General features: G+C 38.9%; 1 protein-coding gene across 2 annotated transcripts in view; it reads left to right on the top strand.

The window, feature by feature from the left end:
• The first annotated feature begins 2,995 nt into the window (after positions 1–2,995).
• The window catches only part of cbl (Cbl proto-oncogene, E3 ubiquitin protein ligase), a 55,920-nt gene continuing 41,199 nt past the window's right edge, over positions 2,996–17,716 (top strand). Inside the window, exons 1-2 of one of the 2 annotated variants that reach the window (XM_012966667.3) lie at positions 2,996–3,659; positions 16,548–16,795. In XM_012966667.3, the coding sequence (XP_012822121.1) occupies positions 3,321–3,659; positions 16,548–16,795 (587 nt within the window). In that variant the 5' untranslated portion in view covers positions 2,996–3,320. 2 annotated transcript variants of the gene reach the window in all.

The raw sequence follows: 17,716 nt of genomic DNA, 5'->3' as shown, positions 1-17,716 counted from the left end.
CATAGTGTCAAAAGACTAAAGAGGTTATTTATCTTATGACAGGGTGAAAACTGCATAAAATGGGTGCACTGTAGCAATTGCCGTAGGTCTTTATGAACCTTTCATTAACTGTTTATATTGGGTTCTATTCACTGAATTACAGTGGCTTGCAAAAGTATTCGGCCCCCTTGAACTTTTCCACATTTTGTCTAATTACAGCCACAAACATGAATCAATTTTATTGGAATTCCACGCGAAAGACCAATACAAAGTGGTGTACACGTGAGAAGTGGAACGAAAATCATACATGATTCCAAACATTTTTTACAAATAAATAACTGCAAAGTGGGGTGTGTGTAATTATTCAGCCCCCTGAGTCAATACTTTGTAGAACCACCTTTTGCTGCCAGTCTTTTAGGGTATGTCTCTACCAGCTTTGCACATCTAGAGACTGAAATTTTTGCCCATTCTTCTTTGCAAAACAGCTCCAGCTCAGTCAGATTAGATGGACAGCGTTTGTGAACAGCAGTTTTCAGATCTTGCCACAGATTCTTGATTGGATTTAGATCTGGACTTTGACTGGGCCATTCTAACACATGGATATGTTTTGTTTTAAACCATTCCATTGTTGCCCTGGCTTTATGTTTAGGGTCGTTGTCCTGCTGGAAGATGAACCTCCGCCCCAGTCTCAAGTCTTTTGCAGACTCCAAGAGGTTTTCTTCCAAGATTGCCCTGTATTTGGCTCCATCCATCTTCCCATCAACTCTGACCAGCTTCCCTGTCCCTGCTGAAGAGAAGCACCCCCAGAGCATGATGCTGCCACCACCATATTTGACAGTGGGGATGGTGTGTTCAGAGTGATGTGCAGTGTTAGTTTTCCGCCACACATAGCGTTTTGCATTTTGGCCAAAAAGTTCCATTTTGGTCTCATCTGACCAGAGCACCTTCTTCAACATGTTTGCTGTGTCCCCCACATGGCTTGTGGCAAACTGCAAATGGGACTTCTTATGGTTTTCTGTTAACAATGACTTTCTTCTTGCCACTCTTCCATAAAGGCCAACTTTGTGCAGTGCACGAGTAATAGTTGTCCTATGGACAGATTCCCCCACCTGAGCTGTAGATCTCTGCAGCTCGTCCAGAGTCACCATGGGCCTCTTGGCTGCATTTCTGATCAGCGCTCTCCTTGTTCGGCCTGTGAGTTTAGGTGGACGGCCTTGTCTTGGTAGGTTTATAGTTGTGCCATACTCCTTCCATTTCTGAATGATCGCTTGAACAGTGCTCCGTGGGATGTTCAAGGCTTTGGAAATCTTTTTGTAGCCTAAGCCTGCTTTAAATTTCTCAATAACTTTATCCCTGACCTGTCTGGTGTGTTCTTTGGACTTCATGGTGTTGTTGCTCCCAATATTCTCTTAGACAACCTCAGAGGCCGTCACAGAGCAGCTGTATTTGTACTGACATTAGATTACACACAGGTGCACTCTATTTAGTCATTAGCACTCATCAGGCAATGTCTATGGGCAACTGACTGCACTCAGACCAAAGGGGGCTGAATAATTCCGTGCACCCCACTTTGCAGTTATTTATTTGTAAAACAATTTTGGAATAATGTATGATTTTCCTTCCACTTCTCACATGTACACCACTTTGTATTGGTCTTTCGCGTGGAATTCCAATAAAATTGATTCATGTTTGTGGCTGTAATGTGACAAAATGTGGAAAAGTTCAAGGGGGCTGAATACTTTTGCAAGCCACTGTATATAAGCTATCACTAACATGTACTTTTCAGCAGTGGAATGATTAGTTATTGGGCCCATAGCAAGATAATTGAGCTCTAAACTTACACAATTTATGTAAAATATGCAAAAAAACACACTACTTTCATAAAACTGCCATAACATTCATATCAAGCATTGACAATGGCAGAACAACAATGTGATGAGGGCAGGAAGGTCTGTAGAGTTTAAACTTATGGCACTGATCCCCAGTGAACTGATTTATTAGTAAATTAATTAATGGAACTATTTATTTGAACTACTTATTTTAGTATAAAAACTGCTTATATTGGGATCAATTCAATGAATGAAAGCATATGAACTTTCACCTACATGAACATTATAGTAGTTGAATTGCTAGTTATTGGGCCCCTAAAATTTGGGATCAAGACATATTCCATAAATATATATTGCAGCTGCTTCACAGCCAAAGTCCCACTGGGCCCCCCATAGTTCCTGAGCCCCCAGCAGTTGCAGGATCTGTTTCCTCTATGTTTACACCCTTGCTTTTTAATAAAATGTAGATGTAGATTTTGGTACAGGTATGGGATCCCTTATCCGAGGAACCCGTTATCCAGAAAGTTCTGTATTACGAAAAGCCCATCTCCCATAGACTCCATTATAAGCAAATAATTCTAATTTTTTAAAACTATTTTTTTGGTCCCTGTAATAATAAAACCTTGTACTTGATCCCAACTTAGATATAATTAATCCTTACTGGAGGCAAAACAAACCTATTGGGTTTATTAAATATTTAAATGATTTTTAGCAGACTTAAGTTATGGAGATCCAAATTACGGAAAGACCCCTTATACGGAAAACCCAAAGTCCCAAACATTCTGGATAATAGGATAATGTACTAACTTGAACAGATCCCATGGAGTGAAAATGCTTTATCAATAAGTTTTTTTATTAAAAATGATTTGAATTTAAAAACAGCTAAAGAAATACATTTCATAACAAAAATAGGTTTAAAATGGGTGAGTTTGTACACCCTGCCTACCTAGTTTTCCTACCCTACACCAGCCATTACTATTTAACAATCCTTAGAAAATACGAATAGGGCATTATGGTGCTAATACATGTATATTTAACGTATGTGCATATGTAAATAGTGTTACTCTCAAATAAGCAGAAATTTCCCGTGTGCCCATATTCGAGAGAACTTGAGTTTCCACTTCCTCAGCGTGTGACTAACTAGGGAAGAACCGGACATGCCTTACAGTAAATGATTTCCAAATCCGCCACACCAGTGACTCACTGCACCGCTATTTCATTGAGAAATGATTTAGCAGCTCTTATTTTCTCGGTAATTGTATCCCCCCAGCGGGTGAGCCAGCGCTCTGTCCTAACTCCAAAGCTGACTATACAACTTAGGAAATAATATAACACATCGGAGAGAACCAAGAGCGTCCCAGTCCAGCTACATTCCCCTACGGGTGTGACGCTTTAACTACATTCCCCCCACGCCTGTCTCCGGCGCTATTATGACCACAACAGGCCCCACTGTTCTGCTGAGTGCGCCTGCGCCATTTACTGTACTACGTTTGGGCGTGTCTAAATGGATTCATGCTAATCATTACTACTCAGTTTTGTGCGCGTTCTCGCTTGAGAAAAGGCGGAAGTGACGGCGGCGGCGCGGTGCTCGGCCCCGGGAGAATCATCTCCCCCTCCCAGCCCGGCGCACACAGGGAGGGCTGTGTCCGGGGGCCCCGTGTTCACCAGCCGCAGGAATTCCACCCTGCTGCTCCACGCTCACTGGTCACCATGGCGACCAACCTGCGAAAGGGCGGCGGGTTGATCGGGCTGGTGAAAGATGCCTTCCAGCCCCACCATCACCATCCGACTGCGCAGCCGGGGGCTGTGGACCGGAAGACGGTGGAGAAATGCTGGAAACTCATGGATAAGGTGAGGACTTTAGTGTTTATTATGTGACTTCTGGTACAGGTTTTCCTAAACTTGCACCCTCTAAGTGATGTCATTTGTGCCCCAAAGATACCTCTCGCTTTGCAAGTAAAGATGCATCATGACTTGTCCTGATGACGTCACGGAAGGGGGCTTGTGTGTGTGTGTGTGTGTGTGTGTGTAGGCTGGTATATACAGTAGGGTCCCACATAGGATCCGTGCGTAATGTCACGGCGAATACTGGCCATTTATTGTCACGTCAGTCCCCATCATAACATGACCTGACGGTAGGCAGCACTGTGACTAGAGTTCCCTTTGCATTTCTGCTTTTTTCTTTGCTTATACTTCCCTTTCTCTTTGCTTTCATCTGAGCCTGTTTCCCTCGTCATTTTATTTGCATCCCCTATGTCCTGATACATCCTTTCTGCCTGTTTAAATCACCCTTTCCTCAGTAATCAGATGTTCTCCATTTCCTGATGACACAATCCCTGGTCAGATAACAGCTTTTGCTTTAGTGCCTCTTACTTAATTATTATCCATCTTGTACCATTAACTGAGGGAATTATTTCACACTCATTGCTGAACAGCTTTACCAATTTTTTTTATAGATTGCTTTTAAAACAACCTCCATATAATACACAGTTGAAGAGCTCCTCTATTACATTAAACCACACCCACAATAAGCAGACTAGACCACTTCTCAGCTGTGGGGTACCCTGTTGAGTGTATAGTTTAGAATGCATACTAGACACCCTATAATACATTCAAAACATTTTTTGCATAATTAAATAAAATGATTATTTAAGCACTTTTCTAATTTGCAGACAATCAATTTTCAGTGATTTTAAAGTTAACGTTTACTACCATTGAAAGCATTATCCGTCTGACTGTAACGGAAAGCAGGAGACCTTGATGGAGAACTGACGTGATTATACCACACCTAAAGCAGGGACCTAAGTAATTCTGAAAGCTCACAATTTATAATTTACGAAATAGTCAATAAAAGGCATTGTCTACCTTATATTTTGTGGTAAAGAGTCAGACCCAGAGAACATAGAGGAATAACCAAATACTGATTTTTTTATTTTAATTACATGTGCAAAATAATTAAGCACATTTTAATGATCTTCAAGCTTTGTTTACTGGAAAGGTGCTAAAACTGTTTTTAAATGGACATTACCTTTAAAACAGCTGTTGTGCATTTTACTGATCCTGTATTCATTATAATTTAGATTCTTTCTTATTGATTGATTAAGGGTGTATGGGCTTTGTAAATTATAGAGTCCACACCAGGACAAACTTTAGCAGAACAAAGAAACAGCATGAGTTTCTGTTCTACCCAGAACTACTGCTTTCAATATGTAGTGATTGGCCAGTTGACCACCATAGTTCGTATGAAAATAGCATGGTTTTCTGTTCTAATTAGAACTAACTTTTGCACTGTTGGTATTTATCCGTTCTATTTAGGTTCATTTGTGCTTGACCATGAACATCCGGTAACATGGTTGAAAAACAAATGATAAAGTGTAACGATATGAAATGATACAATGCCAGTATTTCGACCCTCACCAAACCTCACTTTGCTAAATAGAGAGCTATAATTTTATAATGTGTAGAAAAAAATTGTACTATGTTTTAAAAGAGACGAGCTGTTTAAAAATAAGGTAATGAAACATTTTCCATTCTGCTGTATCCTTCAGTTTCTAAAGCACCTGTAGCTCATATTGAGTGTCAAATGTATAGAGGCAGGAGCCTGTAAAGAACAAATAACTTGTATCAGCGTCAGCAAATGCAACATTTCTTCTACATAACTAAGGTACCAATTGTAGGAATGCACTGTTATAAGAATCTTTTCAGTGCTTTTCTACAGAATTACAAATAGTTTCTTCAGGTGATTGGTATTTGGAGCAATTATTTAAGTACACACAATTTACTGTTGTTTTTGCAATTTAAGGACATAATCCAAGTATTTGATTTCTTGTGTGTTGTTTCCTCTAAAAAATGTACATTCACATATTACTTAAGTCATTAGCCCATAGCCAGAGAAGAGGCAGCTGCTCTAATTCACACTATTACAGTTTTCAGCAGGGGGTTGTGTAACAGAGGTATGCTCTGAAATCTATGCTAATTGATTTTGTTTTACTACAGATTTGATTGTGTCACATGTTACAGAATGAGCTGAAATATGAGATTGGAAGTAATGTTGTCTTGGTTGGTTTCCTAGCTGGGACATAATATATCAAACTTGTGTTTAGCACATGGATATTTGTAATTGATTTCTTTCTTTTGGGCTTATTTCTTTTCTCTGAGGGAAATAAGGTATACACATGTTGCTTATGTTAATAAGTAGGTTGTCTTTTATAATTGTTGAAATACAGAACTATAATAGGGCGTTAATTGAATATTTGCTTTATTCTTCTTAAAATAAATATGTTCTAGAGCTATTTAAGGCTAATGTCAGACCAGGCGTATGGTGTATATTTTTTGGCAAGCTGAAAAATGCTTGCCGAAAATACCGCCATACGCCTCCTACCTGTGCCTGCACCCAAATGAATGGAATACGCTCGGGTGCAGGCACATGTAGCCGATATTCGCATAAAAACAATAGAGAATGCAAAGTCTTGCGTTTTTATGCGTATTTTGGCTACATGTGCCTGCACCCGAGTGTATTCCATTCATTCGGGTACAGGCACAGGTAGGAGGCGTAGGGTGGTATTTTCAGGAAGCGTTTTTCAGCTTGAAAAATATGACATTAGCCTAAGTTGATGAAGGCAGGTGTTTTGAGCAATACTTAACATTGCACCTGAAATTTTTGGTTGCTAGTTTGTCAGTTGCATTACCATCTGTTAGCTGTTCATCCCAAATGGTATGTTTTTTTTTTTTTATTTGTGAGCATTAGGGTAAGGCGTCAACTTATGATACATACTGCAGATGGAACACTGATATTTGAAATTTGAACAAAAAATATAATAATTAACACTCATACATTATAAAGTCCTAATTGTCTGACAGAGCTGTACACCATTTATGCATAAGGTACAGTACAGTTTTAGTTATCTATAGATTTTAAACTTTTTACATATAAGGTAATGGCAATAACTTGGGGGTGGTGCAACATTGCCCCTTCTTGCTATGCCAGTCATGGTTGTTCTACGATTGTCAAGACAATGTTTCACAATGAATTTTTAGCACAAGTGTTTTCAGGAGCTTAGCGTGGAAAATTTGGGGGGATGGGACTTTTGTTTTTGAATGAGCTAGGGCAGCCGCATGAGTAAAGGTGGCCATACACGTAGCAATTCTGATCTTTCCTGCGACCATCATTCTTTTCCCCCCCACCGACATTCAGGGAGGTACGTGGAGGTAGAAACAATAGGAATTCTACCTACCTCCACCTGCCGATTCAGTTCTGAACACAGATTTTGTTCAAAATCTTATAACCTGTCCGATGGACTAGACGACTGATATCCGCAGCCTTTACAATATCAGTCGTCTTGTCGATTTGCCATACACACACCAAATATTGTACAAAACAAGGTTTCATACAATAATACTGGTGCGTGTATGGCTAGCTTTAGTTAAATTTTGTGTGCCAACGAACCTGAAATTTCCTTTATGTTAAAGGAAATGTAACACTAAAAATTTTTAAGTAAAAAATCTATTCTACCCTGCTCCAATATGCCCTATCCTGCACACCATTTATTATTTTGAATGCTTTATTAGAAAACACCTGCTAAAACTTTGCTTCCGGTCATTTGAAATAAGGCGATGCAGGGCAGGATCCACTATGTGACGATAGATTAATCAATCCTAGCCTGACTCCTTCCTATACAGAAGAAAGGCTAGGATTGATCAATCAATCGTCACATAGTGGATTCTGCCCTGCATCGCCGTATCGCCTTTTATTCAAAATAATAAATGGTGTGCTGGGTAGGGCAATTATTGGGGCAGGGTAGAATAGATTTTTTACTTATTATTACTTACACTAATTTTTAGTGTTACTTTTCCTTTAAGGCAGAAAAAAAGTTTGTAAGTGCTTTGGATGGACTTAGCACACAAGACCAAAAAAAGTATGTCATTTTAAAAGGGGTTGTTCATAATTAAATTCAATCTTAGTACAATGTAGCGAGTGATATTCTGAAATACTTTGCAATTCGTCTTCATTTTTACATTTTTTTTAGTTCTTTTCATTTATCTTGTTACTTATACTTTCCTGTTTGGAATTTTAGCAGATGTGTCCAATTTACCATGTTGTACAGCTTAAAGATAATTACTTATTGTACACTCATTGTACAGGGGTAGACATTTAGTGGTGATTCATCACAGTTACTTAGGTATAGTGTAAAGAAATTTTTTGTTTTTTTTATTAAGACACTTGCTGTGACCCTTAAAGGAGAAGAAAAGGCTAAGTCACTTGGGGGTGCCAAAATGTTAGGCACCCCCAAGTGACTTAGAGCGCCTACCTTGTACCCCGGGCTGGTGCCCCTGTACGGAGGGAACAGCACCAGCCCGGGGTAGCTGCCGGCGCTTCCTCCTTCCTCCTCGCTTGCGCGCGCATGCGCAGTAGAGTGAAAAGCCGAACTTAAACATTAAAGTCGGCTTTTCACTCTACTGCGCATGCGCCGGCCGGCGGATTTCGCCGGCAGCGCGCAAAGGAAGGAGGAAGCGGTGTCTACAGGTGCCCCGGGCTGGTGCTGTTCTCTCCGAACAGGGGCACCAGCCCGGGGTACAAGGTAGGCGTTCTAAGTCACTTGGGGGTGCCTAACATTTTGGCACCCCCAAGTGACTTAGCCTTTCCTTCTCCTTTAAGGCTGTGACAAACGGGGAGATTAGTCGCCGCACAACAAATCTCCCTTGTTGCGGGCTACTAATCTCCCCGAAATGCCATCCCACCGGTGATTTACATTCGTGGCATACGCGGCGCCGAGCGGATCTGAAGGTGTATGGCCTCCTTTAAAGGGGTAGTTTAAATTAAATATTATGATGTAGAGGCTGATATACTGAAATATTTTTAGAGGCGGGGGGGGGGGTTGAATTATTTAGCTTTTATTTCAGCTTCTTGGTTTAGAATTTCAGTAGACATCTGGTTGCTAGGGTCCAATTTACCCTTGCAACCAGGCAGTGGTTTGAATAAAAGACTGGAATATAAATAGGAGAGGTTATGAAAAAAGTAATAAAAAGAGACCATTGAGAAGAGGCAGAAGATGGCAAATTAATAACAAACCATAGAAAATGATGAAGACCAATCGAAAAATTGCTGATTGGATGTTATAAGTTAAGGTGGCCATACACAAGCCGATTTTTTACTTTAAAACTGATTCCACAACGATCCGATAATATTCTTAACTTATTGTGTAGTTGATGGTGTACAAACGATCGTCGGGCCACTAATTGGCCCGACATTATGGGCCAAAAAGTTGATCGGCTGGGTTTAAAAATCAGCGATAATATCTTCCAGTTGGTGTGACTGCCAGACATTTGTTGTTGTTGTACGATTGTTCCCTGCGCATGTCATGATTGCCAGCGGAAGTCAATGAACAATATCGGATCGTACATAGATACAGGTCCTTCTCAAAAAATTAGCATATTGTGATAAAGTTCATTATTTTCTGTAATGTACTGATAAACATTAGACTCTCATATATTTTAGATTCATTACACACAACTGAAGTAGTTCAAGCCTTTTATTGTTTTAATATTGATGATTGTGGCATACAGCTCATGAAAACCCAAAATTCCTATCTCAAAAAATTAGCATATTTCATCCGACCAATAAAAGAAAAGTGTTTTTAATACAAAAAAAAGTCAACCTTCAAATAATTATGTTCAGTTATGCACTCAATACTTGGTCGGGAATCCTTTTGCAGAAATGACTGCTTAAATGCGGCATGGCATGGAGGCAATCAGCCTGTGGCACTGCTCAGGTGTTATGGAGGCCCAGGATGCTTCAATAGCAGCCTTAAGCTCATCCAGAGTGTTGGGTCTTGTGTCTCGCAACTTTCTCTTCACAATATCCCACAGATTCTCTATGGGGTTCAGGTCAGGAGAGTTGGCAGGCCAATTGAGCACAGTAATACCATGGTCAGTAAACCATTTACCAGTGGTTTTGGCACTGTGAGCAGGTGCCAGGTCGTGCTGAAAAATGAAATCTTCATCTCCATAAAGCTTTTCAGCAGATGGAAGCATGAAGTGCTCCAAAATCTCCTGATAGCTAGCTGCATTGACCCTGCCCTTGATAAAACACAGTGGACCAACACCAGCAGCTGACATGGCACCCCAGACCATCACTGACTGTGGGTACTTGACACTGGACTTCAGGCATTTTGGCATTTCCCTCTCCCCAGTCTTCCTCCAGACTCTCGCACCTTGATTTCCGAATGACATGCAAAATTTGCTTTCATCCGAAAAAAGTACTTTGGACCACTGAGCAACAGTCCAGTGCTGCTTCTCTGTAGCCCAGGTCAGGCGCTTCTGCCGCTGTTTCTGGTTCAAAAGTGGCTTGACCTGGGGAATGCGGCACCTGTAGCCCATTTCCTGCACACGCCTGTACACGGTGGCTCTGGATGTTTCTACTCCAGACTCAGTCCACTGCTTCCGCAGGTCCCCCAAGGTCTGGAATCGGTCCTTCTCCACAATCTTCCTCAGGGCCCGGTCACCTCTTCTCGTTGTGCAGCGTTTTCTGCCACACTTTTTCCTTCCCACAGACTTCCCACTGAGGTGGAGGTGCCTTGATACAGCACTCTGGGAACAGCCTATTCGTTCACAAATATCTTTCTGTGTCTTACCCTCTTGCTTGAGGGTGTCAATGATGGCCTTCTGGACAGCAGTCAGGTCGCCAGTCTTACCCATGATTGCGGTTTTGAGTAATGAACCAGGCTGGGAGATTTAAAAGCCTCAGGAATCTTTTGCAGGTGTTAAGAGTTAATTAGTTGATTCAGATGATTAGGTTAATAGCTCGTTTAGAGAAACTTTTCATGATATGCTAATTTTTTGAGATAGGAATTTTGGGTTTTCATGAGCTGTATGCCACAATCATCAATATTAAAAAAATAAAAGGCTTGAACTACTTCAGTTGTGTGTAATGAATCTAAAATATATGAAAGTCTAATGTTTATCAGTACATTACAGAAAATAATGAACTTTATCACAATATGCTAATTTTTTGAGAAGGACCTGTATATGATCTTTCTGTATTTTACGTCAACAATATGATGAGATCTTTTCAAATAATCCATTGTCCGTGTATGGCAAACCGATCGTCAAACGATTGTGTACCGATTAGATCATTCATCACAGAACGAGTGAAATCGGCTCCTGTATGGTCACTGTTACTGAAGTATTGACCATATATAGGCAGAGAGCTGCAGGCTAAATGTTTTTATATAGTACATGGATCTCCAAGATGTCTCTCAATATCTTTGTACTTTAACAAAATGAGTACATTATTTCTAATACTAAAGAAAATTCAGTTACTTGTGTTATGCTTATTGTTTGAACCACAATTCAAATTGTGGTTCAAAAACTCCAATGTCTGATAGTTATATTCCATAAACCTGAAAATGTGAATGTAAAACTATGGCATCTAAAAGCTTGCGAGTGTATATAGAAGTCAGTGGGAATTGTCCTAAGCAAAGTCAAGCCATATTTTCAATTTGATATTTTTGAGTTTTATTAGAGTTTGTAAACTCCCAAATTTGTGATATTCGAGTTTTTTTTTTAATTTAAACTTTTCCTTTCTAATTAATGAAATTATTAATCAAGCATTCAAAATGTGAGTTTATTTGAATTACAAAAACAGTCTTGAATTCACAAACTCAAAAATTGATAAATAAGCCCATTAGTGTTATCCATGGCTTCTGTGCATTATATACCACTAAGTGTTCCTGAAATGGTCCATGTTTTTTATATAACATGATGTTTTTAAGAGTATATATGTATATATACTTCTATATGTATATGTTTTCAATTGTTACCAAGTATGTAGCATGAATTATTGATACAGCTTGCATTTCTACGTTGAATGCATTAGGTTCTGCATCAGGCAGCAGATCAACTTTTACATTTAGTTGGTTCTGTAAAATGAGGGGTAATTGAGCTAGTGTTAATTTCACTCTGCCTACAGGGACAAGCTTTCTTTCAGTTTCTCGCTTCCTAGTCAGCAGGCTCTTTATGCTGCAGGCTCCTCAACAAATCAGGAGTGCTTAGAAATAGTCTATGCCGTGCAGTGTTACTTGCATTCCATGAACTTTTTACGTCATGTACATGCCTCACAACTTTTTATTTCTGACTTAAGTGCATTGTTAATCTGAGCAGAAGATAACAGAAATGTCATAATAAACTAATAAAGATATTAGTTAAGTAAGGAATCCCCAACCTTTTATACCGGTGAGCCACATTTTCACAAATGGAAAAAAGTGTTGGTGAGCAACACAAGCATGAAAAATGTTCCAGAGGGTTCCAATAAGAGCTATAATTGGCTACTTAATAGCCCCATGTGGATTATCAGCCTATAGACGGCTCTTTATGCTACCAAAACTTGCCTCCTTACCAGAAATTCAAAAATGAGCCCCTGCTTTGAGGCCACTGGGAGCAACATCCAAGGGGTTGGTGAGCAACATGTTGCTCCTGAGCCACTGCTTGGGGAACACTGAGTTAATTAAAATATAAAAAAAAATCATGTTGTCATATTTTTTTTGTTTTCAATATATTTTTCAATAATGAATGTATTGCAGGCACGTAACCGGCTGCAGCATTCACACCTACCATGAATATTTATGTATTAATACTGGCCTGTTTCCTCTTAAAGTTGTAATTCTTCTTTATATTAACTATTGGTATGAAATAAAATAGCATTTTAGTAGCAACTGTTTTGTTATCTTTATACTTTATAATATTTATTTGACTTCTTCTGTAAATGTCTGGCTGAGGGATCACTGCAAAACCAGTTGCTTTGTAAGGCAATAATTTTATTCTACAATTTTATTGTCACTTTTAATTACCAGTTTGGTTGCTAGGGTCAGTTAGGCCCTAGAAAGAAGATAGCTGCTGAAACTGGATAAATGAGTGCAAATTGTTTCAAAATATTAGTGGTCTACTCTACATAATTTAAAGTTAAATTTCATCTATGCATCTGCAGGTTTAAGGTAGATAGGACTATAAGAATGATCCCATTAAGCTGTGCCAGCACACACAACAAATTGTGGTGTACACAAGAATGTTGTGTGAAAACCTTAAATTTTGTATTGATTCTGACCTGAGCACACCATTTTTAAAAATGTTAACACAAGTTTAAAATGTGTGCATAAAATTTTTTTTTCCCCCATACGAAGGAACATTGGGCTAGAACAAATTTGGAAAATTGGATTTTCTTGCAAAACATAAATGCATAAAAAAGTGATACCCAATATATATATAACAAAGAAGCTTTTCTGTATGAAAAGAATTTATACCCGGTTTGTTAAAAATATAAAGGCAGAATTCCCTGACCACAGCTGCAGGGTGCACTTATTTTCTTCACAGGAGACAGTAGTACACCACATGTGGTTAAAAATAAACCTGTGTCAATTTTCCTGTCAAAAATGTTTGGTTTCTTTCTTCTGTATTTTCTAAAATAAAATGAAGTGTATAATTAGATGTGAATGTTTTTGCTACAGTATCTTAATATTAAGACTTCAGACTGTTCTCTTCGACTTTCCACCTTGTCATGGGTGATCAGAGACTTGTGAAACCATCACTTCAGTGCAAACTGAGAATGAGATGCACAGCATCTTCACAGTAAGAGGAAACCTCAAACCGTCTGCAGTGGAAACTGACACAAGCTGAGATGCTGAGACCCTGGGGAGGGAGTGTAGATCTGTTAAGAGTGTACTGATAACATTTTACCCCCCCCAATAATCCACGTGACCAACTTGGCTAACCAACATATGCAAAAACTAGTAGCCATAATCTTATTAGCTTCAGTTTGATTGCATGAATGTCCCACAGCAGTGACTTTTAACAGATAAACCATATAAGCCCAGAGTAACACTACCTGCTAAACAGTCACCCACATTACAATATGATCAATATGGATTTGGAGAATATTTTCAAATTTTCATGACTGGAGTGGAAGTGTTTGTTGAAAATGAAAAGGAGACCTGGGTCCTCTTTGTCCATAAAACTGTTAACCTGTAATAAAAGTGTTGAGTATTCATAGCACATAATGCTTAGCAGTATTATAAGTATCCCATGTAAGCATTTTGAACAGTAACTCATTCAGCACTATGTTGTGCCATAAGCAGCGTGTTTCCCACTCTAGTGAATGGAAAGCAGCTGCTGACATTTAAAGGCCTGAAGATGGTCTGCTAGCAAAAGAGAAAGATAATGGCAGTTTAGTGCGTTTCAAGCACAATTAAATGGGTCTGACCTAATTTAGCGACAGCAGAAACAATCCCTATGTTCATTCATATCCTGTACACAACGATACTCTAAAACAGTGTCAGCAGAAAAAGATCTCCTGTAGTACGCACAATTCAGAAGGAAAAGCTGTAAGGGTATAGAGTCCATTTTACTGTTTAACATTTTCCTGTGAGCACTGAATGCTCACTTTGTGGGATAGCAGTGGATGTATATTTGTGTACAGCAGAACAACACATTAATAGAATAAACGGGGTCAATGCAAGAATAGATACAAAGTATAATTATATTAAAGATAAGTGCTAACTGTTACAAAAGACGAGAAGGCGTTTCCTGCCCCTTAGAGCTTACAGTCCAACTTCTATATAAACTTAGACTCAAGCTATTGGCTGTGCTACCAATTATAATGTACTGTGCATTATAAGGATTTTAGAAGTCACCTATGAATTATAAGAAAGATTAAGCTGTATGCCTCTATTTATAGTCATTGTAATAAAACTAATCAATGCTGTTTGCATTAAATTCTACCTTTGTAACTGCAGTTTATTAGTCCCTTGTCATTGCATTTCAGCAGTTCTTATTTCCTGTTCCTCAAAGAGAACTATAGAAAGGGGAACTATTGGACTAAAATATGTGTTATTTACCTCTCGCACTTTTTGCCTTTTTCTGGTCTCTCTTGTGAAGTTTAGGCTATATACATTGCCCAATTTTATATGCATTTATCGTACTGTGGATCTTTTTGCATTCTATTTATTCTGTCTTCATTGTTAATGTGTGGCGGAATGCATAAAAAATCCACTGTATGAAGGACATATATTAAATGTTCTGTGTGTATGCACCCAAATCCCTGCTAGTGTACATGCTTAACAGCTGAAGTTGCCAGTTATAATCTAGGAGAGTGCATAGTCCAACTGTATTGCAATGGGGTGATGAAGGAGCTTTAGTTTATCTTTGTGGAAGGTATTCCTAAACTGGGGATCTGAACTAATTGAGCTAGTTATACACGAAAATAAAATCCAATACAATCAGGATCATATTGCAAAACAGGCAAAACATCAGTGCTTCTGTCTATTTGTTATTCAAAGAGTGCTTCTACATCAATTTTATAGTCTTCTTTCTGTGGCTTGCATCTTGACATTGAAATTCTGATTGGTAAAACATGTCTAGGTATAATAATGCTAGAGGGAAGGCTAAATACTACACTAAATAGTAATCCTCCAACTTTATTGTTCAGTGTGATCAGTTCAGTCTGAACAATAAAGGAAGTTGTGGGAACTGAAGAGAACTTTAACACATGTTAAATGTTACTTCTTGTGACAGATCCCCTTTAAGACTGAAGTGCCTCCACATAACAGTAGTTAGGCAAGTGTGCAAATGCTAAGTTGTCTGGAGTTTTTCTGGAGGTCTAATTGGTGTCCCTGTTTTTTGCGTGGTAGGTTGCGGTCATGAGGTGTGGAGACCCCCCTTTTGTTAAATATTGAAACTTATGTAGCTGTTAAAGGCTTATTTTGAATTTGACCATTTGCACTGAGGTTTTGTGTTGTGTATTGCAGTTGCTATGGATATAGATAAAAAATAAATAGGCAGTATTTGCCTGTAAGTGCCATAACCACGGTTATTCTCAGACTTAGCTCAGAGACAGTTCACCAAGTTTCTCTTACCGGAAGAAGAAACAGGATGCCTTTCATGCCATTACCTAGATTTCTGTGGTTTATTAAAAATGTTTTTGAACAGCTTATTCTATAACCCTTCTCCAACACATAAAACACTGTTACATAATTAAAAGTCCTCATTGTCCTATGTTGTGCAGTGCCATATTTTAATTTTCTCATTTTTAATTGCAACCAAGCAGTTAATTTCATGCAGGAGTACTCCTCCTTATGGGGGATACTTGTATATATGTCTTTATGTATAGAGACACATTTTCCACACTGCTTTAAAGAATGGAAATGCTATGCAAATGGTGGTCTGAAGTTTATTATGTGGCCATACCTAGTAAGATTTGATCATTTGGTGCGGCCGTCAACCAAGCAAATCTTGTCCCCGATATGCCCACTTTGGATGAGAGATATCATGCTTATGGGTTTGTTTGGCTCTAGGGACAAACAATTGCATTACAATGTAGGGGTACAAAAATTCAGATTGAGAACCGTATCTATGAGCTAATTTTGGCCAGTTATCGGTTGGGTAGGGCCGTCTGGGCAGAAAACATTGGCAGAAAAGTTTTCAAATTAGTAGCTGAAATCTCCCAGTGTATGGCCACCTTAAAAGTTAAAGTTTTTAATTCAACTATTGCAGGACTTCAACCTAACCTTCACACCTCAGCTTTACAAAAAATAGTGATGAACATTGCCTATCTCTAGTCCAAGATGTGCATTTTCCACACACATGAATGTCCTCATTTAGCATACCATTACCATTAAGTAGCTCTTTCACTTATGTAAAGATTGTAACTGTAAGAACAAACCAATTTACCTACTGATTTTCTACCATGTACAGGTTGTTCGGTTGTGCCAGAATCAAAGGCTAGCTCTGAAGAATAGCCCTCCTTACATTCTAGACCTGCTTCCTGACACTTATCAACACCTTCGGACCATTATGTCCCGATATGAGGGGAAAATGGAGATTCTGGGAGAGAACGAATATTTTCGTGTTTTCATGGAAAACCTCTTGAAGAAGACCAAACAAACAATTAGCCTCTTTAAAGAGGGCAAAGAACGCATGTACGAGGAAAATTCTCAGCCAAGGTCAGTCTACTAGCAGCATATGTTAAAGAGTTCTTCAACAGATTCTTTTGAGTCACTATTTTATATGTTCATCGAGCATGTTTGTTTAACATAGTGTTTTGAGAAATGTTGATGTTGAATCTAATGTGATTTCAGGATTCACCCTGTCTTAAGAGAACTTTTTTGTTATTTATTCATGTCTACTGCAATATAGAAACTGGAATTTTGCCATTTCAGGAACTGACTTTTGCAACACTTCCTTTTCATTATTATAATAACCTACGAAAATGTATTTGGCCTAGTTTGTGCTTTTCATATAAAAAGCAAAGAATAAGCTGTTTGTTTAGCCTAAACTGGCTAAAGATGTATGGGGGAGTGGAAGGAGCAGTCTGCTGTGGCTTTGTAGGTAAAGAAAGACACAGGAGGAGCTTGGTGTAAAAATAGGAAGCTAAATAGAACAGCAGCAAGATTTAGAAAAGAAGAAGTGTGTTACCACTGTAAGAGCCAATCCTAGGGACATTATAAAACTCACTATCCATACGAGGGGTTTTGGGTGTGTTTCTGGCAATTTTTTCTCCTGTGAAAATTTGTAGGGGCTACGTTTAAATAAGAGAAGCCTGATGGCTCATCAGAGTGCTTTTGTGCCAGCGAAAAAGCGACTGGAATTTTTGCCATAAATAATAAATACCTGATGGTGGCAGTGCTGCATTGACATGAATGGGAATGGTCTGACATCACTAACACAAGACACTTTTCATAGCTAAAGCATGGAATTGTGTTTAAAAAAGGACCAGTGCTTTTAATGTCGGCATTATGCAGAGACCGTATATCCTCCAACTGTACAGTGCCCCAGTGCTATGGGCCTAATATGTTGTTGTGTTAGTGACTGTATCTCTGCAATTCCTGAGAAGTCACTTTATTTTTTTCTAAAGCAATGTGCAA

Source organism: Xenopus tropicalis, chromosome 7 (assembly GCF_000004195.4).
Source record: "Xenopus tropicalis strain Nigerian chromosome 7, UCB_Xtro_10.0, whole genome shotgun sequence".
Taxonomy (NCBI): domain Eukaryota; kingdom Metazoa; phylum Chordata; class Amphibia; order Anura; family Pipidae; genus Xenopus; species Xenopus tropicalis.
This window is presented reverse-complemented; position numbering and strand designations above follow the sequence as displayed.